Source organism: Mytilus trossulus, chromosome 7, assembly GCF_036588685.1.
Source record: "Mytilus trossulus isolate FHL-02 chromosome 7, PNRI_Mtr1.1.1.hap1, whole genome shotgun sequence".
NCBI classification, from domain to species: Eukaryota; Metazoa; Mollusca; class Bivalvia; order Mytilida; family Mytilidae; genus Mytilus; species Mytilus trossulus.
Window position 1 is genome coordinate 14,869,967 of NC_086379.1, and position 27,285 is coordinate 14,897,251.

The following is a 27,285-nucleotide window of genomic DNA, read 5'->3' on the forward strand; positions in this document are numbered from 1 at the left end:
AGATGAAGAAACCCACTCTTTCAGAAAATGGGACTTTCAAATATGTCAGTAATGATAATGCAACTTCATTTATTGATCAGAAAATGACTTCCAGCGATATAACAGCAAGAATTACTTCAGTTAATAGTAATGCCCATAGCAAATGGTAGTCGAAATCTTTTGAGGAAAACAATGACAATACAGATATCACTACTAATATATCTACTACACGCACCAATCATCAAAGCTTTGATTATGAAACTGTAGGATCTATTTTACGACAGTTCTAACCCTAATGAAGAAATAAGTTTCAAAATCAATAACGAGTTGAGAAACAGCTGGTATATATTCTATAGTTAAAATATAAGCGTCAGAATATTCAAAACGTTTATCAGCAATTCACAAAGTGTCAAAATAAAACATACACGGCTTACATAATACTTGAGGCGTAAAGAGTATTCTATTATATGTTACACAAAAATGTATGTTTGTGTTTGGCAAATATGTATTCATAGAAGTCAAATTAAACATTTTGAAAAGATCACTTTCAATTATGAAAATTAGTATAAAAACTCATAGAAACTTTCCAGTTCGAAAAAACGACAATTAAAACGGTTTATTTGTGTTAAATAAACAGTAATAATTTCTTCCAGTCATCATTCAAACATAATTCTAACACAATTTGTAATATTTTCAGATACACAAACAACCAAGAATCTGCCAACCACTGACGACACGTCCAGAATAATAACTCAAACATCTTCATCAACTAATAAACAATCCACAGAAGAACATGCAATATCAACACCTTCTGAGATGACCTCGGATCTGATTGAAACAGTTGTATTAACGACGGATGATATTGAAGCAACATCATTCTTTCCTAATGCAGAAACGACTTCAACGAATAATCAGCAAGAGAAAGGAACATCAACTAAAAACGAACAGACCACCGTAACAGGTTATGCTGAGTCGTATACAGAGCCAGAAACAAAAAATTCTTCCAGCAAATCAAACACAGATAAACTTCGAACGACACAACATGATTTTGAAACATCGTCACAATCTTTACAAGAAACAGAACAACCGATAACTGAATTTCAATTTTTCAATAATCCGACAACTAACACCAACACAATAACTAATTATCCGATGACAACAACAAAAACTACTGCCTCAAGAACTATTTCCAATGATCCGGCTACGACTAAAATTACAACTGTTCCTTCTTATTCTGAAAATCAAAAGACATCAAATACAAACACTATTTCCAGAACAAAAATACCAAGTAGTATGATAACAGCAGAGATACCGATATCAACATCTACATTCGAAAGCGCCCTAACGACAACTACAATCCCAATGACCACTTCAGAGACATTTAGTAATCCAACTAAGACAGCAATTGCACTCTCAACAACACCAACTACCAATAATCAAGTGACAGTAGCATCATCCCTTCCTAATACTTATACTTCTACATTGGCGATTTCTAACAGTGAAATGACAACTGAAAATCATATTCCTACAGAAGCTTTCTTCGGAACTTCTACGATATCAAATGTCCCTGCTTCGTCAGAAAACCAACATTCATCAACAATTACTGTGGAAAAAACGTCTTTCGAAGATATGTCGACCACATCTGAAGGACAAAGTAGAACGACAAAACAAGCAATAAATCTAGAAACTACAGCTCATACTTCTTCAGAAGATGAAACCTCAGAGGTTTTTTATGCTACTACATCAAAAGCGTCGGCAGGAAACCAGCAATCATCAACAATTATTGTGAAAACAAGACCAGTCGAAGATATATCAACCACATCTGAAGGACAAAGTAGAACGACAAAACAATTAATAAATCTAGAAACTACAGCTGCTACTTCTTCAGAAGATGAAACCTCAGAAGTTTTTTATGCTACTACATTAACGGCTGTGGCAGGAAACCAGCAATCATCAACAATTATTGTGAAAAAAACACCAGTCGAAGATATATCAATCACATCTGAAGAACAACGTAAAACAACAACACAAGCAATAACTACAGCTGATACTTCTATAGAAGATCAAACCTCACAAATTATTTATACTGCTACATCAGAGGTTTCCAACAGTGAAACAACATCTGAAAATCTTGTTTCTACAGAAGCTTTGATCAGAACTTCTACGACACCAAAACTGCCTGCTTCGTCAGAAAACCAGCATTTATCAACAATTACTTTGAAAACAACCCCAGCCGGAGATAAATCGATCACATCTGTAGGACAACGGAAAACGACAACAGAAGCAGTTACTGCAGAAAACACACCTGGTACATCAAAACATCAAACTGCAAAACTTACAGACGCTGACTTTACAGAAGGACTTACGACTGGCGGTGAGCCAACAGATAGATTAACTCACGCCACAACTGATTACACAATTTTACACATTTTTAATAGTTCTGCAATGACCCCTCGTGGAAATGACTTTACCCTTTCACAAACTCTCACAACACAAGATAGTAAACACAATTCAGGTGATATGGTTGATAAATCTACTGTCTCTAGTGTTGATAATACACACATCGATTTTACTTCTGCCACTTATTCACAAAATGGGGACATAACTCAGGCTACTACGAGTTTTCGAAATTTTATAAGTACTTTGACAAAAGAATTAAATACTCATGCAATAACAAATACTTTCAAAACTGGTATGAGTAGTAATTCATATGATAATACATTCCCTGCTTTTTCAGAACCAAGTACATCAACACCATCCAATAATGAAGGTACGGAATCTTCAATCCCGACAACAAAACTCACAAGCTCTTTATCCGATGGTTCACAATCTACGGTTTCAAGACAGACGGCATACACCAAACTTTCATCACCAGCTGACATAACAACCCAACCGCCAGCAGATTTCTCTTCAGCAACAAGTCCACATGTCACACGTATATCAGACTCTAGAGCATCATCCAGGGATAAGGAATTTACAACAAAGATGTCAACCATAGATTCGTTAAAAGACACGACAAATAATTTGCAAACTACCATTACAACATCGAATTCAGATGTTATATCAAGTACCACTACGGAAAGTGAAAGCATTGAAACAACAGGCTTTGAAAAATCAACGTTTGATATTGAAAATGGTTATAGATCAAGCACAGTAAAAGTGGATATTTCTTCTGGCTTTCCATTACATACTGATAATACTGAAAAAGTTGTAAGTAATTCGATTACAACCGATATTAATAGAGTAACTAAAACATACACTACAGAGAATGTTCCTTCTTCGGCGTCAATTACCACTAGACACTTACATACTGACACAACTGTAGGCTTTATTGATTCATCCTCACCTGAGATGTCACCAACTAAATATTCACAATATAAGGAAACATCCACTGCTGATTCCAGTACTTCCCGAACGAAAAGTGCAATAGCCGATATATCATACACATCTCCCGTTGACACATCTAGTGTACCATTTGGTTCCAAAATTACATCTGAAGATGCGACTTTTGACTTAACTGCGATCGTGACATCAGACAAAGAAATATCATCAGGCATTACCGTTACCATTACAGATAGTTCAGATAAAGAATCTGCATCTGTGAGTTCAGAAACAATTGGAACTGTCTCTGGTGATTTGCCTTCGACAACAAAAGGTTATGTTGAATCGGAGTCGACAACTACAAAGTCATTTTCAGAGGAACCTTCTACGGTGGTGGTGTCTACAGAACCAGTATCTGACATCAAATCTCCAGAGGTTATAATTACAGCGTTAAATACTAATGTACCATCCAAAAAGTTTGAGACTACATATTCAACTACTGCTGTCACGTCTCAAGAGGTGGTAATTACTACTTTAGGCAGTGATTCACTGACCACAGTGGATATTGTTTCACCATCGGATGTTGAGACATTATCTCCTAAAATGACATCTACAACAACAAAAACTGAAGAGCCGTCTACAGATGTAATAGCAACAACGTTAAAACCCGAGGTTTCCTCTATAAAATCAGTGTCTTCAGAGTCAAATACTGAGTTAACGTCACAAGAGGACATTATTACTAGAACGACAACAGAAGGGCCGACAAAGACAGTGCAGACTGCAATTTCGTCAGAGATGACGATGCATACAGCAACAAGTACTCCAGTTTCATTTGCAGTTAGTACTCCAAATGTCAAAGCAGATTCCACAGAGGTATATGTTTCAAGTGTGAAGGATAATTCAATATCTGGTGCAACTTCTCCATCGATTCAAACTACATATATTCATGAACAGTTTGTGTCGGATACAACAACAATGAGTAATGGTGCCTCAACAAGCACAACGATAGACACATTTTTATTTTCTGACACACCTTCTGTAGATCCAGCTGTTTCGACATCAAGTAGTACGCCGAAAATAGGGTCAAACACAGGTGCATCTTCTCTAGGTAGAGGCGGAACAACTTTAGGTACTGGTCCTTTCTCGTCAGAAATATCAAGGTCAACTACTAGTGCTGGAGGTATATCATCGGAAATAACATTTACAGCTACAGCGTCGCAACCTACAGATAGAACAATTGTGAATTCTTATACACAACAGCCGACTGGACGCGAATTTTCTGCAACAGACAACACTCATACTCGTTTGGCTGATGTAACAGATGTAACACCGAGCTCTGAGACGACGACTGATGAAACGTATAGCAGTAAAACAAGGGACTTATTGTCTGTAGAATTTACAGCTTCAACATCTTTTAAAGAGACGGATACAGCAGAAACTACTGATGCAATGGAATCGAATACAAAAACATCGTCTTCAGAAGTAGAAACTGTAACATCAACTGGTAAGACGACTTCCCAAAAGACGGAAAGTACAACATCCATTACAACTGCACCTACCCAGGAGATGGAGGTTACTACATTAATAAGCAAAACTCCCTCTGATGCAACTCATGAGGTTGACGGTACAGTATCTATTATAAATGCACTTTCGACAAAATATGAGGAATCAACGTCTGCTATACCGGTACCACCTTCAAGTCAAGAGGGAACCACCTCAATAAATGACACACCTCCCATAGTGACAGATGATGCACAATCAATTACTCAGACATCTACTAACAAAATGGATATAACAAAGTTTGTGACTGGCACGCCGTCTTTGAAAACTGAGAATGCAGTATCAGTTACACAAACATCGTCACAAGGATTAGATGTAAGAACATCGTCAACCTATACACCTTCGGAGGACTCATCATTAGCAAATAGTAAAGCATCATCACAGAGGAATACTGATGTTTCTTTATTTCCCATTGTTGCTACATCAATAAAGCCGTCTTCTGAAAAGACTGAAACCACTGTTACCGTTTCAAAGGTTTCAACTTTTCAAGATGAAACTGCTGTTTCAACTCATACCGCATATGCTACAAAGCCGACTGTACCATCAAGTACTGGACCATCTCTGCATCAGGTTACATTACACACTGAGATGACTTCTATAGACAATGACGAGGAAACATCTACAGCTCATTATCAGACAAGTTCTAAAATGGCAACAACTACAACACCAATCACTGATTTAGAAACCTTTACCATGATTAATGAACCGTATTCGAGTACAGAGGCTACCACATCAGATATTGCGACTACATTACTACGAACTGAAATATCTTCCTCTGAAGTTACACCTATTACATCAAACAGCCAGGCAGCTTCCCAAAAGGCAGTAACTACAACTGCTAGCACTTTGAAACCTCCCGACTCTTCAGTTGTAACATTTAGCGAAACATCTTCCAAAGACGTATCTCCTACAACTTCGAATACTCGTGTGCCATATATTGCGACTTCGACACCAAATACATTTACAGTTTTAACAGATACGTCTGATGTTTCATCAAATACTATGCAACATTCTTCCCATAAATCTAGTGGAACAACTAAAGCTATTGTATTTTCAGAAAGTACATCTTCGACATCTAATGTTGGAGATGAATTTACCTCTAAGGAATTATCGGCAGGGACATCTACATCTACAAATGAAACACCGTATTCTAGAGAATTGTCAACAACAATAAGGACTGTACCAACTTCGTCAGAGGTAACAAAACGTACGACAAGCATTAGTATGGTTTCATCAGGGGTAACTTCACAATCCGAAATTGATGTATCTTCCTTTGAGGCAACCGCTTTATCACAAGAGCATACATCGGGAGAAACTTCAACACATAGTAAATTGTCATCTTCTGCGGCTTCATATAAAACATCAACTACAAAAGCAATCGAAACAGAGGAGCAAAATACAAGATCAAGTTCTAAAGTCCTTTCTACAGTTGATACTGCTACAACATCAAGTAGTGATGGAATATCTCTAACAGACGCTACTATTACAAAGTCAATCATCAAAGGTACACAGCCAGATACAACACATATTGAAGAGATTTCGTCGCAAGGTGCCACTTCTACATTACTTGGTACAAGTGCACATTCTGTAATGATTACTACTATACCATATACTGATAGGTCGCCTGATCATTTGACGAATACAATATCGAGTACTGTCATCACTTCTCAAAACGTGGAAGCGACATTGGGCACAGAAACGCCCTACCCGGATACTACTTTTCAACCTTCTGACGACGGAGCAACATCATTTAGTAAGACAACATTCAAAGATACTTCTGCTTCAATTGATAGTACAGACGATTCAAATGTTATGTCCACAGTTTATTATACGGTTACCAATTCTAAAAAGGAAACACAAACAACCTCAGCCACTGAAACAGTGTCTGATGACAATGAAATTGTAACATCAACTTTTAAAGTTTCTAAGGATGGAAAAAGTGTAACACCAGTTGTTGAAGTATCATCTACACTTCAGTTTCAAACTCCTTCAGATGAAACTTATCTCACCAATTCAAGTTTATCAACTGATATGTACACATCTGACAAACATATATCATCAGGGTTGACATTTAGCACGGAGACGTACACTGAAAACATGAAATTGTCTCACGACCAGACGTCAACGTATTCCGAAACGGCGGATTCAATTGTTTTAAATGAAACGAACACAGTGGGTACCACATCATTAGACATGTCCACTGTCACAGAAAAGGGAACTACAGGGACATCTGTTACATTACAGACACAAGCTGAAACCAATCCTGTTACTGTTCAAAATTCCATAACAGATGAATATGATACAACAGCTGTATCCTCAATCACAAATGAAATACTAACAGATGGCATTGCGACACAAGAATCTTCAATTTTCACAGAAGAACACACTACCGCAATGTCAACTAGAGTAGACGATAACACGATGACGTCAAATATTTCAAACACGATACAAGGAAGTACAGAAAAAGTATCAACTACAGCACTTACTGAAACATCAACTAGTAAGATGACAGTCACAGATTCAGGGACTACAAAAGGCGCAGAGACATTAAATATAACACATATTTCATCTTCCGACATAACAGCAAAAACAAGTGTTACTCAATCAACCACATCATACTCCAAGGAAACAACATACGATGAGACATCTAATTCTTCTGACACTAGTATAGCAACAGAAAAACCGACCAACACGACTTCAAAATTAAATAAATATACGGAAGATGCATCTTCTATTGAAATGATCACACAAACCACAGTGGATACCCCTACAACTTCTGACGCCACACAAACAACTGTTGGTACCACTACACCTATTTACGCCACACAAACAACAGGGGATACCACTACCTCTTCTGATACCACACAATCAAATGTGGGTACTACTACCACTGCTGACGCCACACAAACAAATGTGGGTACTACCACCACTATTGACGCCACACAAACAGTTTTGGCTACCACTACCGCTTCTGACCCCACACAAACACATGTGGCTACCACTAACACTTCTCATGCCACAAAAACAACTGTAGATACCATTACCACTCTTGGCACCACACAAACAACTGTAGATACCACTTCCGCTTCTGACGCTACACAAACAAATGTGGGGACCACTACCACTTCTGACGTCAAACAAACAACAAAGGGTACTATAAATACTTCTGACGTCGCACATACCACAGAGGGTACCATTACCATTTCTGACGCCATACAAACAACTGTTGATACCACTTCCGCTTCTGACGCCACACAAACAAATATTGGTACCACTAACACTTCTGACGTCACACATGCAACTGTGGGTACCACTTTCAATTCTGACGCTGTACAAACAACTGTTAGTACAACTACCACTTATGACGCCACACAAACAACTGTTGGTACCATTACCACTTCTGACGCACCACAAACATCTGTGGGTATTACCACTACTTCTGACGCCACTCATACAACTGTGGGTACCACTTCCAATTTCGACGCCACTCAAACATCTGTCGGTATTACTACTACTTCTGACGCCACAGAAACAACTGTTGGTACCATTACCACTTCTGACGCAACACAAACATCTGTGGGTATTACCACTACTTCTGACGCCACTCATACAACTGTGGGTACCACTTCCAATTTTGACGCCACACAAACATCTGTCGGTATTACTACTACTTCTGACGCCACAGAAACAACTCTTGGTACCACTACCACTTTTGACGCAACACAAACATCTTCGGGTATTTCCACTACTTCTGACGCCACAGAAACAACTGTGGGTCCCTTTACCACCTCTGACGCAGCACAAACATCTGTGGGTATTACCACTACTTCTGATGCCACTCATACAACTGTGGGTACCACTTCCAATTTTGACGCCACACAAACATCTGTCGGTATTACTACTACTTCTGACGCCACAGAAACAACTCTTGGTACCACTACCACTTTTGACGCAACACAAACATCTGTGGGTATTTCCACTACTTCTGACGCCACAGAAACAACTGTGGGTCCCTTTACCACCTCTGACGCCACACAAACAACTGTGGATACCTCTACCCCTTCTGACGGCACACAAACAAATACAGACACAACGATCAAGTCAACCTCACGTATAGAACAAAGTACTACAATTTATGGATCAACACCTGATAGTACTTCACAGGAAACCACCGCTGGGACAACCACTGACAGACAGACTGTTACAAAAATTCAGGATACACCCACAGTCAGAACCACAATCACAGATAAGCATATTACTATGACACAAGACATATTTAACATGTCAGGTGTTACGTATACGATTACCAATGATATATCAACTGAGCTCTACACAATACCCAAAGTTAAAACAACACATGACAAAACTCTTGTGGCCACAACAGATACTACAACATTGCAAAATCTGGCACAATTATCGACGATAAAAGAGTCGAATTGGATAACTACTGTCAATGAGGCTTATAAAAGCACTACACCAACCATAAACGGATTGGTAACTGATTCAGGTAGTGAAGTTTCTAAAACCGAGTACCAAGGTCAGATAGTAACAGATGAAGAATGGGACGATAATCTGGATGATCCTAATTCACAAGCATTTAAAGATAAAGCTGAACAAATTAGACAATTTGTAAGTATATTTTGCTTTAAGATTTATTTCAATAATATGTGTTACAGTTTTGTTACGTATGCTAAAGGTAAAATAATGTTTGTATTATTTAATATCAATACAACGGAGTAAAGTTGCCTTCTTTTTATCTTGAAATAAAGTTTCAGTAGGATCGTGTACTTGTGTTAATTTTGCAACAGTTTAATCAATTTGTTTCAGCTTATGATGCTATTCGCAAATTCTGACTTAGCAGGACTCATAGATGATATCATAATAACAGGTTTCCAGTAAGTATTCTAATATATTCGCCACTTTAAAGCATTATAATTGAATTCTTGATATATTTGTTGCATACAATTACAGAATTAACACCGATGTATGGTGATAACTAAATAAATCATTAAAATAAATGCACTTATTTCCTACCGCTGTAGCCAAATTTAGCGAATTAATGTGATAGCTTTATCTTATTTGTAACATAATGTCTTAATGGAAGTTGAGAATTCACGTTAAATCATTATTACCTTAGATGTATTTGGCACAACATTTTGGAATTTTGGGTCCTCAATGCTCTTCAACTTGGGCTTTAGAACTATTTAGACCTGAGCGTCACTGATGAGTTTTGTGTAGACGAAGCGCGCGTCTTGCATATCAAATTATAATCCTGGTAGTTCCAATGTTATTTCAACTGATCGGGCGGAGCTTACATTTTAGTTTGCATAAGGACAGTCTATTTGAAGATGTGTGTGATAAGGATGATTCCCGTTATAATTATAACTGATTTCTAATCACCTATCAGTGTCATCAAAGGAATTTACAAAAGAATGACTGGACACTTCATTGATGAGTTTATTCTAAAACACCTATCTATAGATGGACTGGTTTATTATGAGCGAACCGGTCAAACTCCGCCCAGTCAAGTGAAATAAATTGAGTAATACTATTATCATATTTTTCATACGAAGTCACAAAATACCCTACATTTTGTTTTGGTTCGTATTCGTATAAAAACAAATTTAATGAATTAGATAGGAAAATATTATTGAAAGATCATATAACAAAAATCAATTGCAAATGGAACGAAAGAAAGGTACCATTTACATACAACAAGATCTTGAACATGTTGAAATGCAAGGTAAATTTATCCAATAACCTATGTGCATGTTTTATAGACCTGGCAGTATTGTAGTACGGTTTGACGTCATAGTGATTAATGTAGAATATGATGCGTCAACTATGAAGGCTAAGCTCAACCAAGGGTATCATGCCGTCAGTAATCCTGGATACGTAATTAAAGACCAAGAGACTTCCTTTATAGGTAAGATTAATTTAGCAAATAAACGTGATAACAAATAAAACGTGATTTTTACGTTATACTTTTAAATGACATTCATTGAACAGATATTGTTTCATTAATTTACTTTTGATACAAAATAGAACTATGAAAAAGGGTCTACTATATTTGATTTAGTGTATTTTTTCAATATTCTGTACGCTATCCGGAAGTCGCGATTTTCGAAGCGAGGATTTCAAACTGGCTAACAGAACGGTTTTGTTTTGGTGCTTTTTCTCATCATTTGTTTACTCCTATATCTATAAAGTGCTTTGCACATCTTAATTGTATGTATAGCATCATAAATATGAGTAACTGTAACAAAAACATGCAGTAGAATATAAAATATACGTGTGCATCACACCAACTTCATAGAAAAAAGTGAAATCGATTGACAATTTTGCTCTCGTAGTACAAAGCAAATTATCTTTTATTGCAAATATTTGCATCAGTTTACAGTTAAATATATACTGTTTCAATATTCCTATCGTATTTAAGTAGAATTTTCGTATTTCAAATAAAAAATATGCTTTCCTTGAGGATCCCAAAATAAATTACTGTACGATCAGCCTAAAACTGACTGTATTCTAGTAGCGATTTCAGATTTTTTGTCTGTATGACCAGTCGTGATTTTGAAGAAAAAAACAACAACAAATGGAAGTTTTTAACGACCTTGACTGTAAAACAACGGCAATTTGTATACGTGTCTATGTGAAATTATGATTGGTGTCCCTGGAACTATAACGTGTAATTTCTTTCATCAGACAATACAAATATATTTCTGATGATTTTTGTAGACGGCAAAATAATCATATTTTTGTTCCATCAGTCTTACTTATAATCAAATGCCTAAAAAGCAATACATGATTCGCTTGTGGACTTTGTACCAGTGTGTCGTTGCAGTTATCTGTTTAACTATTACATTTTTAAAGACTATTTACACCGTCTGCCGTTGACCAATTGGTGATAACATACATCAAGCCTGTCTCTTTTAAAATGACGAAAAATAGATAGAGAAAACTTTGTTTAAAAACTTTATGTATTGAGGAAAGAATTAACGAAATTATACCCCGCCACTTCTATAGTCCATGTTTTGGAATAAAATAAACCACCAGAAAAACTAAATTATAGGTGCACAGGGGCATCATTTAATAACGAATATGAGGAAGTTTTATTAATACTAGTATATGGTAAGTTTTTGAAAGTTGCGTATAGTAAACGGGTACCACCCAATAAGGTAGTGGAAAAGTCCTAATCATGGAAATAAAAAACTGATGATTTTTCGAAAAACCAAATAAGAGGTACACAATTGAATTTAATGATAAGGAATCTGAAAAAGATTCATTAAGTTATGACACTTGTCTGAAGGAAGTTGTGGATATAAAATAGGTACGCCCAATATAAGGTTATGACAAAGTCCGTATTTAAGATATAGAAACATCAAAAATATTTTTACCAAAAATTCGAAATAGAAGCTCCATAATACATTAATTGATTAAAAATGGAGCAATTTAAAAAAAGTTTAACAATTGGTTTTGAGGGTCACGGTTGGAAATACCTGATGGGTGCCCCCATATAATGCAATGTTCAAGTCCGTATCTTATATAAAGAAACCCCATAAAAAATTTTTAATAAAATTCGAAAAACATTTTTTTTTATATAAATAAGGCCGTTAATTTTCTCGTTTGAATTGTTTTACATTGTCATTTCGAGGGCTTTTATAGCTGACTTTGTAGTATTGGCTTTGCTTATTGTTGAAGGCCATACGGTGACCGATATTTGTTAATGTCTGTGTCATTTTTATCTCTTGTGGACGGTTGTCTCATTGGCAATCATACCGCATCTTCTTTTTTTATATTATAATTTATGATACGGAATCCGAGAAAAAAATTAATTAACAGTTATATTAGTGAAGGATTCAAGAAAATTGGGATCCGGCGGTTTGAAACTCTTTTTTAACTTTCAATGCATTTGTATGGGAACATATATTTAGAATCCTCTTTTCTCCTGGATTGGACACCCTCTCCATTTAAAAATGTCTGGAAACCCCAATGTATGTTAAGTGGTTTATGAGGAGATGCGCTTGCAAAACCGGCGAAACATGTTGTACCGGTCCAACGGACGAACGGAAAGACGGACTTCATTATCACTAGTAACCTATAAATCATCGCTTTACAAAGTGGTGTACAATTGAGTGTGAAAGAGACAGATCTACATCCAAAACAAAGTGAAGGAACTGTGATCAATTATAGGCTACAGTACGGCCTCGAATGTTTGTAAATACATGCATTTTTATATAACAATTAAATCTCTGTGTTTGTACAATTTTAAGTATAACGGAGGACATTTCTGAAACTTATATAAACAAACAAACCTTCTTCTTATTTCAGCCACATTCAAACATCCTTATACTTAATGTAGTAAGTCGAGTACCCCTTATCAAGCTAAAACATGTTTGAAGTTTACAGGATGTGAATTTATTAAAATATATTTGTGTTATTTAGAAAAATGCCATCCTCTAATGTATCGTAAATAACTTTGAAATCACTACTAGAATACAGTGAAATAAAGACTGATCATACAGTTTCAAAATATACAAGCGAGACTGATAGTACAGTGCGAAATTCGAACAAGTGTAATTTTCTTAATTCTGACTTCAAAGATCTGGCTGAAACTTTTACCACCACTTAAAATATACTTTATTTAGTAAATTAAGTCTGGATTTTACGTTAATTTGTACAGTAAGGGTGCAAAAAGATTGTTTTTAGGTTCACCGACTGATTTTCCTTAGTGATGCACTTGAAAATCTCTTGATTAAGGCAAAGATACGAATAATGAATGTGCTACATTTAATTATAAACCATTTGTGAATATCGATGTCAGCTGAATTAATCATTAAGCAATGTACAGATGAATATCTTACCGTTTAATATAGAATATCCGACAAATTTAAAATGTGATCCAAAAAGTTTTCGCTTCGAAAATCGCGACTTCCGGAAAGCGTACAGAATAGTATCTACACTGTGAGACTGAGAACATAAAGAATACATTGATTTGTTTAATATAAAACAAGGGGAGTTAAAAAAAAAACTAATGGCATGAAAATTGTATTTATAAAAAAAGACAAACATATCCATACAAATAATTGGTTGTAGAGGCATATCAATATGTTATCTTTATCATTTTTGTATCACTTATCTCATAGGTCTTGGTACGCATGATATTTTGTTGATATATCATGCGAACGATAAATATTAAACACAATACAGTAAGGTTTGCCTAGCCGTAGTACAAACTCTGATTCGGAAAACAGTCCATTTATGTGAAAACGAGATACTATTTTTATATGATATGATATTTTGTTTAATCCTTCACTTTACTTGACAATCTACGTGTATTTTCTATGTATTTCCACTCAATGAAGAAACGAAACAATGTCTAGCTTATCATCAGAGCTAATAAACATTGACTTCAATTTTCCATTTTTATGTTTCATTAGAACAAGGAACGATAACAACGTCAGCTGAAGATGTTATTACAACTCCCCCTTTAACAACACCCTACAGTAAGTTCTTTTGATACAAGATAGATGTGTACCAAACAACCAGACAATTTGTTCTGAAAGTTATTAATATAGATAAATGTTGCAAAGGTTTCCATTTTGAAAAAATTCGACTTCGGGATTTTTGTTGTTTATACTTTCATCTCTCGCTGTCTGTTCATGGAAGACCACAAATTCGAAAGATACAATGAACTGCTCAACAATTACTGGATTGAGCATAGAGATATTTCAATGAACATTCCGTATAAATTGTATTTCCTGTAAACATGGTTTTGAATAGACACTACAAATAGCTTGTGATGTAACTTTACACTATAAACAAAATACTACAAAATGATAATATGCTGCTTAACGTGTGAATCCACTCATTTACACATTAAGTCGTGTCCTAAAAACAGGAGGTCATATAAGAATATGAATTTTACTATGCAATAAGCGTCAGACGCTTCGAATGAATTAACATGTGTACACTACATGTATATCTCATTTAAGTAATGTAACGTCGATAAATATATTTTAGTTGATCCATGCTTGTCTGCACCCTGTCCAGGAAACAGTAATTGTTCCAGTAATGGACACGATCATACTTGTATTTGCCATCCTGGATACATCTTGGATGTTGGTACTTGTAAGGGTAAGTGTATTGTAATGTCATCGTAAAACATATTCGGATGTTAACCATAGTGTGCGTTAGATGTAACGAGGAATGCTACTTATATGCGAGAACGTTTGAAAACCATTATCATAGATCCAATGTTGATGTATAAGTAAAGTATCACACTTAATAATATTGTAATGTAGACACAGCAACTATGGTATTATGTTTTTCAATGACAGGGATGCAAATATATGTAAACGTTCGATATTTAAAAAGAATGATAAGATAAAGATAGTAATCAAAAGAAGACAAACAAATCTTCTACCTTAAATTTTCATCTGCTTGCTACTTACATTAAATCAGAATTAGGTTTACTTAATATGACTTGTCAGAAGTCAATCCACATTATATTATTATTAACTTATTTTTAAAGTATTGACCACTGTAGCGTTTTCCCCAATGTTGATATATTCCTTTTTATTTTTAGACTTTGATGAATGCTCAAATTACCTTTGTCCACCGTATTCCATTTGTAATAATACAGTAGGAAGTTATACATGTACATGCAGAGCAGGATTCTACCAAGAAAATGACATATGTAAAGGTAAGATTATTTTATGCAAGAGATGTATTGATATATGTATGTTGCTTTCAAATATATTGGCCGCGAGCAATATCGAAGAGACAATATTTGTCGAAATTCGCAATTTATGCAGTAAAATTATTACAGTTAATGTTAGTGACTATTAATACATTTTGCAGATATGGATGAGTGTTTGGTAACAGATGTATGCACGAGTAATTCGTCTTGTATTAACACTGTTGGAAGTTACAAATGTCAGTGTGATGAAGGCTTCAAGAAATCCAGTGTTGGACTATGTGAAGGTCAAATTTTAGATTAGTTTTCACTTTAATAAGAAATCACAAACATTAATGAAATTCTTGCAGCGAAGAAGCCATTGAGATGATGGATATGATATTTTCCTTATTTAACTATACTGAACAAAGTCTTATTTACAAGATTAATGACGAAAACGGGAAAATACATGAGTAAATAAAAAAATTTAACAATACATCAACTTCGTGCGTTCGAAAAATTACATTAATTGTGATTGCATGAATTATATAATTTTATTGAGGACAATCTTAATTTAAAGACTGTAGATTGTTGATAGAGTTAAATTGATTGATTATTAGTGATTAACGCCAGTTTCAGCTAATTACGGCTTTGTCGCAGAGACCGTTTTTTATTGGTCGAGGAAATCAGAATAGCCGTAGAGAACACCTTCTTTAGACAGGAAAAGGGGCATTCCAAGACAATCAAAATAGGACCGGATCACACCTTCCGAGGGCTGGTTCAAACTCATAAGCTCTGTGTTGACACGACTGGTGATAATTAAGATGAACTACTTACAACGACTCCACCACGTATGCCCCCTAAAACGTTATAGGTTATGACAAAGGTTATCAACCATCATAGAAAGTCCATCATACAACACCATGACTAAAAGAAAAAAACATGAAAAGACACAAAACTATTTAAATATATTACGGAGAAAACAAAAGAAAATACCAGACATAAAATCTTTCCCTAATGTAGGATAACGAAATCAATATAATATATTTGTAGATATCAATGAATGCTTAGACTATGCCTGTTCAAGTCATGCTTATTGTAACAATACTATTGGCAGTTTTCTCTGCACCTGTGAAGAAGGCTTCTATGAATCTGGTGGAGCATGCCTGGGTATTTTATAGATAGAAATAGGATAACCAATGATTACTTGCAATTACGCAGCTCATCTTTTGATTTTTATCAATGAAGAATAAGCATATTTGTGACACAAAAGATAACCTGAAGTACTTTTAGATATCATATCTAAATTAACTATTAAGAAAAAAGTAGAATCACAAAAAATACTTCTCACCAAGGAAAATTCAAAACGGAATGTCAACAGTGACGCTCAGATAAAAAAAAGTAATCAAGCCAAACAAGTACAAAGTTGAAGAGCACTGAGGACCCAAAATCCAAAATGATAGTAATGTCAAAAAAATAAACATTACTTTAATTTCTAGTATGGAACGAATAAATACCTCAAGTACGATCTCGAACCATATATTTTCGTACAAAATATCCATTGCATTTCTGCTGTTCTTTACAGTCCTGCTTTAGGGTTTTTACTTTCTTGATTTCTAGATATAGATGAGTGCTCATATCCAGACGTCTGTTCAAACCATTCTACATGTATCAATATAGATGGTGGGTTTTACTGTGTGTGTGATCATGGATATCAAAATACAAGTGGTATATGTACAGGTGAGTACACTGTTGTTAAATGTATTATTATCATCAACAAGTGAATTAATTGTTGATATTCTTTATAAATAAATTTCAAAAATTATATTCCAATATAATGTTGACAGATAAAGATCAATAGCATTAAGACTATATATATATAAATATATACATGGTAAGAAAAAAATGTACATCAGGTACAATTATGTATTTATATTACATGTCTGAATGATCTGCCTAATTGGTATTCAGAAATGCATTACCGATATGTTTTTTCTTTGTTTTACAGACATAAATGAATGTTTACAAGACGTCTGTCCTACTGATTCTACGTGTAACAATACAGATGGCAGTTATATATGCAGCTGCAATACTGGATTTGTAAAGTCACAAGACGCATGTGAAGGTCAGTATGTTCGTAGACGATTAGAACTTCTAAACCAACTTTAAACCATTTTTTTTAAAAAGGTTATACATTAATACTACAGCCGTGACCTGGTATACATCTATAGAAGATATTTGATATTTGACATTGATTATATAGTATATTGTCATGATTTTTTAATGACCTGTTTCAATGAAGCAACGCGTTGAAAGTACCGTAATGTTCAGCTTGTAGGCTGAAAGGACTTCGACTATATTTACAGCTCTATGCAAATAATAAAATAAGCAAATAAGATAAACAGTATGCACGTTTTTCAATAATAAGTCCTTTGAACTCAACGACACATGCAGTAATAACAAAAACACATAATTAATATCGTTGCTTTTTACTGCAGATAAGATACTTTTCATGGTGGTATGAAAAGATTTAATGATAATGTGTTAATAGGAAACTGAATAGGTTCTAGTTCAATACATTCGTTTTAATTCATTTACCATGTATGTTGCAGATATAAATGAATGTTTGAATAGCCCATGTCCTATGAACTCTGTTTGCCACAACTTAAAGGGTAGTTATGGCTGTACCTGTAGAGCTGGTTACCATGATTCTGGTGGCGACTGTATAGGTATTTTATTATATTCTGTACAACACATTGCAATATTCGAAGAAAAAAATATACCACAAAAAGTTATGGTCACTTCAAGTTTTGTGTAATTGTTACGAGTTTCGAATAAAAAATATATAAACTAATACTACTTAAATAGTCGTACGAATTTAAAATATTGGTAACATGCTGAAATTTAAAGTGGTTTTTTTTTTAAAGCCATGGAAGGGTACTTCCGATAACTTTATTTGCTGATGTTTTCACACTAGATTTCGTGTAAAATATTTCATGTGAGTGCAGAAAATAACATCATTTTAAAACAAGAGTATCTAACATGATAATATCGTAATCCTAAATGTGTTCAATTTAATTTTTATTGAAATATTACTATGTTATATTGTATAGACAATATTGAATTTTAAATACAGTGAAACCTGACCAATAATATTAATACTTTTTCGCTTTACAACAGAAGCATCAAGATAAGATTACAATCTTGACTCATCGGAAATAAAAATAACTTTGCGAATTCCATTTTAAGCACTGTTATCCAATCTAGGCATATATAACCTTAGCTGTATTTGACAAAACGTTTAGGAATTTTGGTCTGTACTGCTCTTCAACTACATACTACATTTTGCCCTTTAACTTTTTTGATTTGAGCGTCACTGATGAGTCTTTTGTAGAAGAAACGCGCGTCTGGTGAATATACAAAATTTAGCCCTGGTATCTATCATGAGTTTATCTAGTGAAAGGGTCTTTTTGTAGATGTCAATGAATGTCAGAATGATCCCTGTCCAGATCATTCAAGCTGTTCAAACACTAATGGAAGTTTTACCTGTACCTGCATGACTGGTTACATTAACACAGGAACGGAATGCCGAGGTTAGTAAACTTTCTTTTTCGAGTGATAAAATTACCAAAGAAAATCTATGATGATTGAAAAAAAGACTCCTCATTATTAATGTTTAAAAAAAAGACTGATTTGAATTATGAATTTCAAAATTCAAACCAATTGATTATTCTTTTTTTCTTCGATTATAAATGTAATTATATTAATTTTGAATACAATCTCACCTTATCAATATAACATGTTAATGTGAACGTTTAAATATTTTTCAGATGTTAATGAATGCTTGTATGGTATCTGTCCGTCACAATCAGAATGTATTAACACCGATGGCAGCTACATGTGTAACTGTACTTCTGGTTATCAGATGATCAACATGCAATGCGAAGGTAAATTTCATAATCTTGAAATAAACAACTTTGTTTTAATAATTTAATTTGACATTACAAATAACATGAAAAAACATCATCTATTACAAACATTTACAAACAGCATATTATTTCATCATAGAGTTCCACACAATTGTTTATGACTTACTCATTTATTAGAAACAGTAATTGAAGTGATATTTTGATAATCTGATCATTACATTAGTGAAAATCAAATTCATAACTAAAAAAAATGTGTTTTTGTTAGAATAAATGTCTGAAATTGTCTCAATATCAACCTTGATCTATATTTTAGATATAGATGAATGTCTGTCTTCTCCATGTTCAGATCATACAGAGTGTATAAATACGATTGGTAGCTATACATGCAACTGTATACCAGGATTTCAGTTGCTTAATGGACAGTGTCAGGGTATTATGTTATTTTTAGTTTATAGAAATGATTTTATAGCTTTCTTTAATTTCAACATGACATATTAGATAAAAGCAACAGTAGTATACCGCTGTTCGAAAGTCATAAATCCATTGAGAGAAAACAAATCCGGGTTACAAACTAAACCCGAGGGATACAAAGAAACAAAACAGAAACACTAAAGTGCAACACAAATCCAAACGACAATGTAACACACACACATGTCTGAAGAAGGAATGTTTGTAGCTTAAAATGGTAAAGACGGTGACAAAAGAAAAATATGTAAAATCAGTTTATTAAGTACTAAATAAATCTACTATTTGAAGGATTGTGTCCAAATTCACAAATAATTTAAATCTGTTTGTGTTCATAAAGATTTGTGACAATTATTTATTTTAATTTTGATGAAATTGTTAATTAGTTCTTATTATTTCGGACGATATTATTTCAGTCTTAAGGTTTTTAGTTTGCTGTATCAATTGTAAGAGTATGATATTTGAAATATTATCAAAAACATTTAAAGCATCAAATTTTAAAATGTTACAGACATTGACGAATGTAAGGAGAGTCCTTGCCCATCACATTCGAATTGTACCAACACGGACGGAAGTTATTGGTGTGGATGTTATGATGGTTTCTATCAAGAGAATGCTTTTACTTGTCTAGGTATGTATCTTTAATTAAAATATATGCTGTTCTCCTTAAAATGAGCGAAAGACCGTGCTTCCGATATAACGACCGCAATAAAAGAACAATAAAGGTATTGACAGGAATACCAAACTCAATAGATAATCCAAAAAGGGAGATGTTCATTAAGCATGAAAAATCAAAATGTCGATAATATCACCCATCAGAACGAACAGAAAAAATACCACATTTCTTCCTCTGGTCTTTGCGGAACTAATATCAATACCTTAGTAAATATTAACTGTTGATTAATTTATTATCATGCATTTAGGCAAACATGTGTTTTGATATCTAATTAATTCATATTTTTTATTTGAAATTTCTGCATACTAGATTATAAAGGTCTCAGTTTGTAAAATAGTCGAAAAGATACAGAGATCTAGTTCATTTTGGAGAGAAAATATGCAAATCTTAATTCATTTAGAATAATTTCATATAGCTATCTTAAAACGTTTACATACTCGTCAATTCTGTCTTTTTAATACTTGATATTGTGTTTGTGCAGATCTACAAATATTTGAGTTAGGGATGAAGATAACGAAATTAAATGGTAGTCAGGCTGTATATACCTCTGATATGCAAAGTTCATCATCACCTATATATCAGCAATTGTTGAAACAGTTACAAAATTCCGTAAGTGAATATGATATTTATAGTTTATATGTAGTAGTAATGGCAAACAGTTTTAGATTCAATAAGTTTGAACGATCAAATGTTCTTCTTTGTGCTCCTTTGAGAAGTGCTGTGCAACTATTTTGTCTTTTATAATGCATTAATTTTAGACGCAAAGATATATCGTCATCGCGTGTATTGATTATTCAATTTAGCAGTAATTAATTTCAAAAACTTTTGACCACAGTTCCAACAGATAATGGAGTCCAATTTTATGAACGAAACATACAAAGACGTTGCAATACATAGTGTTCTGCCTGGAAGTATCATAGTGGATATATATGTATACTACAAATTAACAACAAACGCTTCGGCAATGGATTTGTATACAGCTGTCACTGGCGGAGGTGGTGATTTTCTAGATTATGGGATAGAGTTCTCATCAGACAATTTGACTGTTCAAGGTATGTATATCTTTTACAGATATAAAAAAGTTAGATCGGTTTAACATTAATTGTGGATATTTTAGATACTTTATTTTACAAGAAATATGTTACCCGTATAAATTTGAGGCAAATTTTTCACACGGTAATATTCAAACCTTATGTGCAAAAAAAAGACCAAAACACAAACAACTGTACACAAAAAACAACATAGAAAACTATAGACTTTGCAACACGAAAACCAACCAAAAAATATTTAAGAAATGACTGTAGTGTAGCGGGTTATTAAACAGTGTGCACCAATTTTTTTTATGATATTTCGAATAGACAGAAAAAATATTACAGTCATTTCTTAAATATTTTTTGGTTGGTTTTCGTAGAAAACCACGAAAAAACGTTGATGTTCTCACGCTCACATGACTAAATTACGTCTTTAGGCTTATAACAAAATAACGGCAGCCAATCAAAAAACGCTTTACATCCAAAATTAAATTATTTAAAAATATAGGTTTTACGATATTATCAAATGCGTCTTTGCTTTCTTATTTCAGATATCAATGAATGCGAAAGTTCTCTTTGGAACGACTGCGACTTGAATGCGGAATGCACGAATTATGAAGGCCGTTATAATTGTACATGTAAAACAGGGTATTTGGACATATCAGTAGATACAAGTCGGCCTGGACGCTCATGTGGAAGTAAGAATAATTATTTTACATTGATATAAGTATAAAAAAATATATATATTACTTTATATTCTTCTATTTTAAATCTATAGTTTTCTTCTCCAGTTTTGTTTCATTGCGGTTTGGTATTTGTAATTGGATTTTTATAAACTTTAAATGATCTAAATTCAATTTCTTGTTTAAATTTGCATTGCAATATGAAATATAAAATTGAGAAAGGAAATGGTGAATATGTCAAAGCGACAACCACCCGACCATAGAGCAAACAATTTTTTTTTTTTGAAATACACAGAAAGGAAAACAGTTAGATAAATGCCATATAATATGATCCGAAATAAGTACACCTTTTGCCAAATCTGTCAAAAGAGGGTTAGTAACCCTTTTTTAAAGGTGAATAAAATAATGATGGTATAAGTACTCCATTTAATTTCAACGAATATGCTTTTTCTGAAAGTTACAAAAAGATGATTTAAACTGTCTTATGTTAACGAACTCCAAATTCATCAGACAGGACAACCCAATCCTCAGACATGTCCCTGGCGTTCATCGATGAAGTTATCAGCACATACACTTAAGTTTTTCTTTTTTAAAATTTCAGTAATTGATAAGGTTAATGTCGATCCTATCAGTGGTATGAAGCTTGCCTGTAATAAACAATATTACAAACTATCAGACATAGTTACATGTACAGTAACGTTAACAAGAGGGTCAGATGTATCATATAACATTGATTTTGGTGACGGGACAAGTTCCAGTTATACTGATCCAGAGATGTTGTCATTCTTGTCACCCTGGACATTTTATCATCAGTAAGATATGTTATTTCCTTATTTTATTATCAAATATGCAATTGAGTAATTTGAATGTTTATATAAATAGTAAAGTTGGAGTTGTTTGAATAACGAAATCATTTGTAAAAGTAGTAAAATTACTAATGGTATATCAAATGTATCTACGGCTATTACATTCTTTTTTTAAATTTTGATAACTTTAATAATCTATCATTATTCTGTATTATTATTATGTTTCTCCGAAATCATTAAATAAAGCAACAGTGGTATACCGCAGTTTAAAGTTCATCAATCGTTTTTAAAAGAAAAATCAAATCTTAATTACGAAATAAACCGAGAGGATAACATCAATTATAAGAGGAAAACAACGGAACAACAGAAAATTTGAACTGCAAAAAAACACCCAAAACAAACGCAGAACATACGTAGAAACGGACTTTTTGATAATAAACGCCATATTCCTGACTTGGTATATGAAAATTTGAAACAAATCGTGGGTTGAACCTGGTTTTATGGCTGCAAAATATCCCGCGTATATAGCAATGTTTAAAAAAGCCGGTTAGATAACAACACAACGTAACAGGAATACAGTACAAACAAACGCAAGTATAACATTCAGCACAAAGAAGTAAATCAATACAATAATTAATAGTACAAGTTGACAACCGATGAACCACAACTGACAGAAACCATGAATATAGGACAGCACGGGACACCACATAAAGTATAAAACACGTAGGAAAATATTTTTTTACAGTCACAGCTAAATTTTAGTAAAAATAAAACAAAATAATGGAGTTAAATAGGTTTGAGTTACGGGAACTGAAAAAAATATTGCCGAGATGGCGGCCATGTGTCATTTATAAATAACTCTTAAGGTGGTATATACCGGTAACACTACAGTGAGTGAACTATGCAAAAAGAGCCACATTAATTTTAGTGAAGGTGTTGGGTACCACCTTAAGTGAAGAACAACAAAAGAGTGAATGAAAATGAATTCTTTATTTTCTTTTTACTGTTTTCAAGGTATACGAATGAAGGGAATATTACTATAATGGTAAATGCATCAAATGGTGTCAGTCATGTTCAAACCAGTACAGATATCATCATGCAGAAAGTAGTTTTTGGTTTTATTCTTAACACAACACAGATTGATCCAGTGTATTCTGGATACTTAATGTTCGACCTCAATTCTGCAGAATATATCTACAGTAATTTATTTCTCCAAATAAACTTTGGTGACGGCGAAATCTCAAACCATTTTGTTGCAAAATTTCAAAAAATATCAAAATATCATTATTATGACGTTGGAACATACATTTTAAAAGCCAACATATCTAATCTTGTGAGTTATCAGATAATAGAGGCCAATTTTACTGTGGATGAAGTTGTCCACGATCTAACTGTGACAGCAAACTCGTATGCAGTTAACCCAAACACTGATGTGATTCTTAACTTACGGACCAGTAATGGATCAAATTTAAATTTTGATATATTTGTTAACGAGGAAAATTATGACACCGTATATATCAGAAATGAGAAACGTGGAATAACGTTATTCTATCACATAATATCAATTAACAAAGTTGGAATATTTAATGTGTCTGTTGTAGCCTCAAATAATATTTCTTCTGAAACTTTTACCATGAACGACCAGGTATATATCGAAAACGAGGTGCAAGATTTGATTTTATCTACAGATCCTGTAATTGCTAATCCACCTGGAGACATAGTTTTAACAGTGGATTACAATGCAGTTATCAATCCACCATCACACATGACATGCAATGTTACACACGGAAATATGTTTTCGGATACATTTTACATAAATCAGATGCAAGTTGGTAAATCGGAACAATTCAACATTAAATATGATAATGCCAATTTTATTGGGGAAGTTAAGATAGATATGAACTGTTTGAATAAAATAAGTCACATGTCTCTTACCACGTGGACTTCTCTACAACAACCTATTTCTGGTATATCTATTCACCAAAGCATACCGTACATTCCATCCGGAAAATTTATTGACTTCATGTTTAACATTGAAAGCGGAAGTAAAGTCAAATACAACTATTCTGTAGGAGATGGAACAGTATATTCTGATAATATAAATCAGGACTCTGTTAGTAATTTTCAAATAAATAGAACTCAAACCTATAATCAAAAAGGAAAATTTCAAATAACATTTCATGCTATCAATAGCGTATCTCAAAAATATGCAGAAGCTTATGTATGGGTGTTAGAAGCTGTGACAGGACTGAAAATTACCAAATACTTTTATTTGTCGGATCACAGCTCTGACGTAAGTTTCGGTTATGGGGATGAGGAAAATATTTATCCAACTGAAAGAGATATAACATTTGATGCATCAACTGTGAGCGGAAACTATATAAAATATGTGTGGGACTTGGGAAATAACGTTGTTAGAGAAACTGAAGATCCAACCTTGACATATCAATTTATAAATGGCGGAAATTTTAAAATTGTTGTAAACGCCAGTAATCAGCTGTCGCATATTACTAGATCGTTCAATATGTCCATTTACCAGACTGTTCTCATTTCAACATTAAGTAACAACGGACCTACAGATGCATTTGAAACTATTACGTTTACTCTTCAATTAAGTCAACCTGGTACAGAATCTTGCTATAAATGGGATTTGGGTGATAAATCACCAATTGTTTTGTATGGTGAGAAAAACTGTGAAGAAATCGCAACGTCATTGAATTATAAATACATGTACTGGAAGGCGTCCTCAAGTCTTATTCATACGCATATGTATCGTAAAAATTCAACGTATCAAGTGTTACTTACAGGAACTAATCTTATTTCATCTAAAAATATATCATCGATGGCTATAATAAGTGGAATAAGTTGTTTTTACCCGGATGTTCATATAAACGGAGGTGGACAAGATATTGATGAACCAGAGGTTATCCAGAAATCACAGAGGATAACTCTAGAAAGTTCTGCAGAGGTTAACTGTAAAGTATCACAGACAGTTTCATATCTTTGGAATATTTACAAAATTAGCCAAGGAGAAACCTATCAAGATTATATATTTGAAAACTACAAGATAGATGATTCTGTTGAATTGGATAACTTGAATTTAGTTTTCATACCAAGAATTTTACCGATTGGGCAATACCGAATCAATTTAAATGTTTCAATGACTGAAATCTACGGATTGTCAGCTGAAGATTTTACCTACATTGAAATTATACCAACTCCTCTCAAGGTTAAAATAAGCGGCGGCAACGCTAGAGTTGTTGGTTATAATCAAATGCTGATTGTGAATGCAGGGGAACAATCATATGACCCAGACATTGATGACCCCAACAACAAGACAGGAATGAGATTTATATGGAAATGCCGACAGTCCACAGATATATACGAAGAAAAGATTTCACAGATTGATATTCCTGAATGGGATATATATGTCAACATGACTAGACAGGATGGTTGTTTTGGAACAGGTATTGGCATCCTACCATTTCACGAGTCACAATTGAAAATCAGTACTTTGTATTTAGAACCCAATACAGAGAATGTGTTTGAAGTAGAAGTGTATAAAGATGACAGAATGGGTTCGTTTGAACAGTTAGTTTATGTTGTTGAAGGAGATCCACCTACGCTTATCATTAAGTAAGTGATTATCATTAAGTAAGTGATTATGTTTTGTGTGGTTGTGATGGTGCCAACCTATCAAGATTATGATATGTAATGTTGATAAGACATCACTTGATAATTCTCATTTAGAAACCTGTAAAAAATATTTTAAAGCGGGAAATTAGTTTTTAAAATGCACATGTTGATTATCAGTTATTTCCACTTGGTGTTTCTCCCTGAATATAACAGTAACATCTATGTTAGCCAGTTCTATAGAAATTCCATCAAAATAATGAAAGATGTATAAAGACAAAAACAATAAATTTTCAAATTTATGACAGAAGATACTCACAAAGAACTGTTGTTAACACACGATATTTAATTTGATATGACAGAGCTGGCCTTCCTTTTATGATTGCTTTGATAGAGGGTTGGTCTTTTCGTGGTATATATTGAAGCAAGAGTTCTTTGTAGTTAAATTAAATTTATCCCTTTCAAAAGGTCCTTGACTTTGTAACAGTTGATCACGAATATGTTCCAATAATCCTAGCAACAAA

At 33.8% G+C, this 27,285-nt stretch overlaps 2 protein-coding genes across 2 annotated transcripts in view; both read left to right on the forward strand.

Moving 5' to 3' along the window:
• Positions 1-2: 2 nt before the first annotated feature.
• Positions 3-23,138, forward strand: LOC134726190 (mucin-3B-like). Its single transcript, XM_063590589.1, has 19 exons — positions 3-126; positions 677-9,489; positions 9,688-9,755; positions 10,641-10,786; positions 14,301-14,366; positions 14,884-14,997; positions 15,449-15,565; positions 15,724-15,846; positions 16,592-16,708; positions 17,159-17,278; positions 17,547-17,663; positions 18,151-18,267; positions 19,015-19,131; positions 19,369-19,485; positions 19,781-19,897; positions 20,444-20,563; positions 21,090-21,217; positions 21,444-21,660; positions 22,924-23,138. Exons 1-19 carry the CDS (start codon positions 3-5, stop codon positions 23,136-23,138), a joined length of 11,073 nt encoding a protein of 3,690 aa, XP_063446659.1.
• A 1,032-nt stretch (positions 23,139-24,170) lies between these two features.
• LOC134726191 (uncharacterized) overlaps positions 24,171-27,285 on the forward strand; it is a 31,742-nt gene continuing 28,627 nt past the window's right edge. Inside the window, exons 1-2 of the mRNA XM_063590591.1 lie at positions 24,171-25,120; positions 25,322-26,764. Of these exons, the coding sequence (XP_063446661.1) occupies positions 24,171-25,120; positions 25,322-26,764 (2,393 nt within the window). The remainder of the gene's footprint in view (positions 25,121-25,321; positions 26,765-27,285) is intronic.

What these genes read in the sequence shown, in the direction of transcription:
- LOC134726190 (XM_063590589.1), top strand. Translation starts at nt 3, where the DNA reads ATGAAGAAACCCACTCTTTCAGAAAATGGGACTTTCAAATATGTCAGT. An exon ending in GGATGTTGGTACTTGTAAGG is followed by an intron (nt 14,998 to 15,448) that starts GTAAGTGTATTG and finishes TTTTATTTTTAG; the next exon opens with ACTTTGATGAATGCTCAAAT. An exon ending in AGACAATTTGACTGTTCAAG is followed by an intron (nt 21,661 to 22,923) that starts GTATGTATATCT and finishes TTAAAATTTCAG; the next exon opens with TAATTGATAAGGTTAATGTC.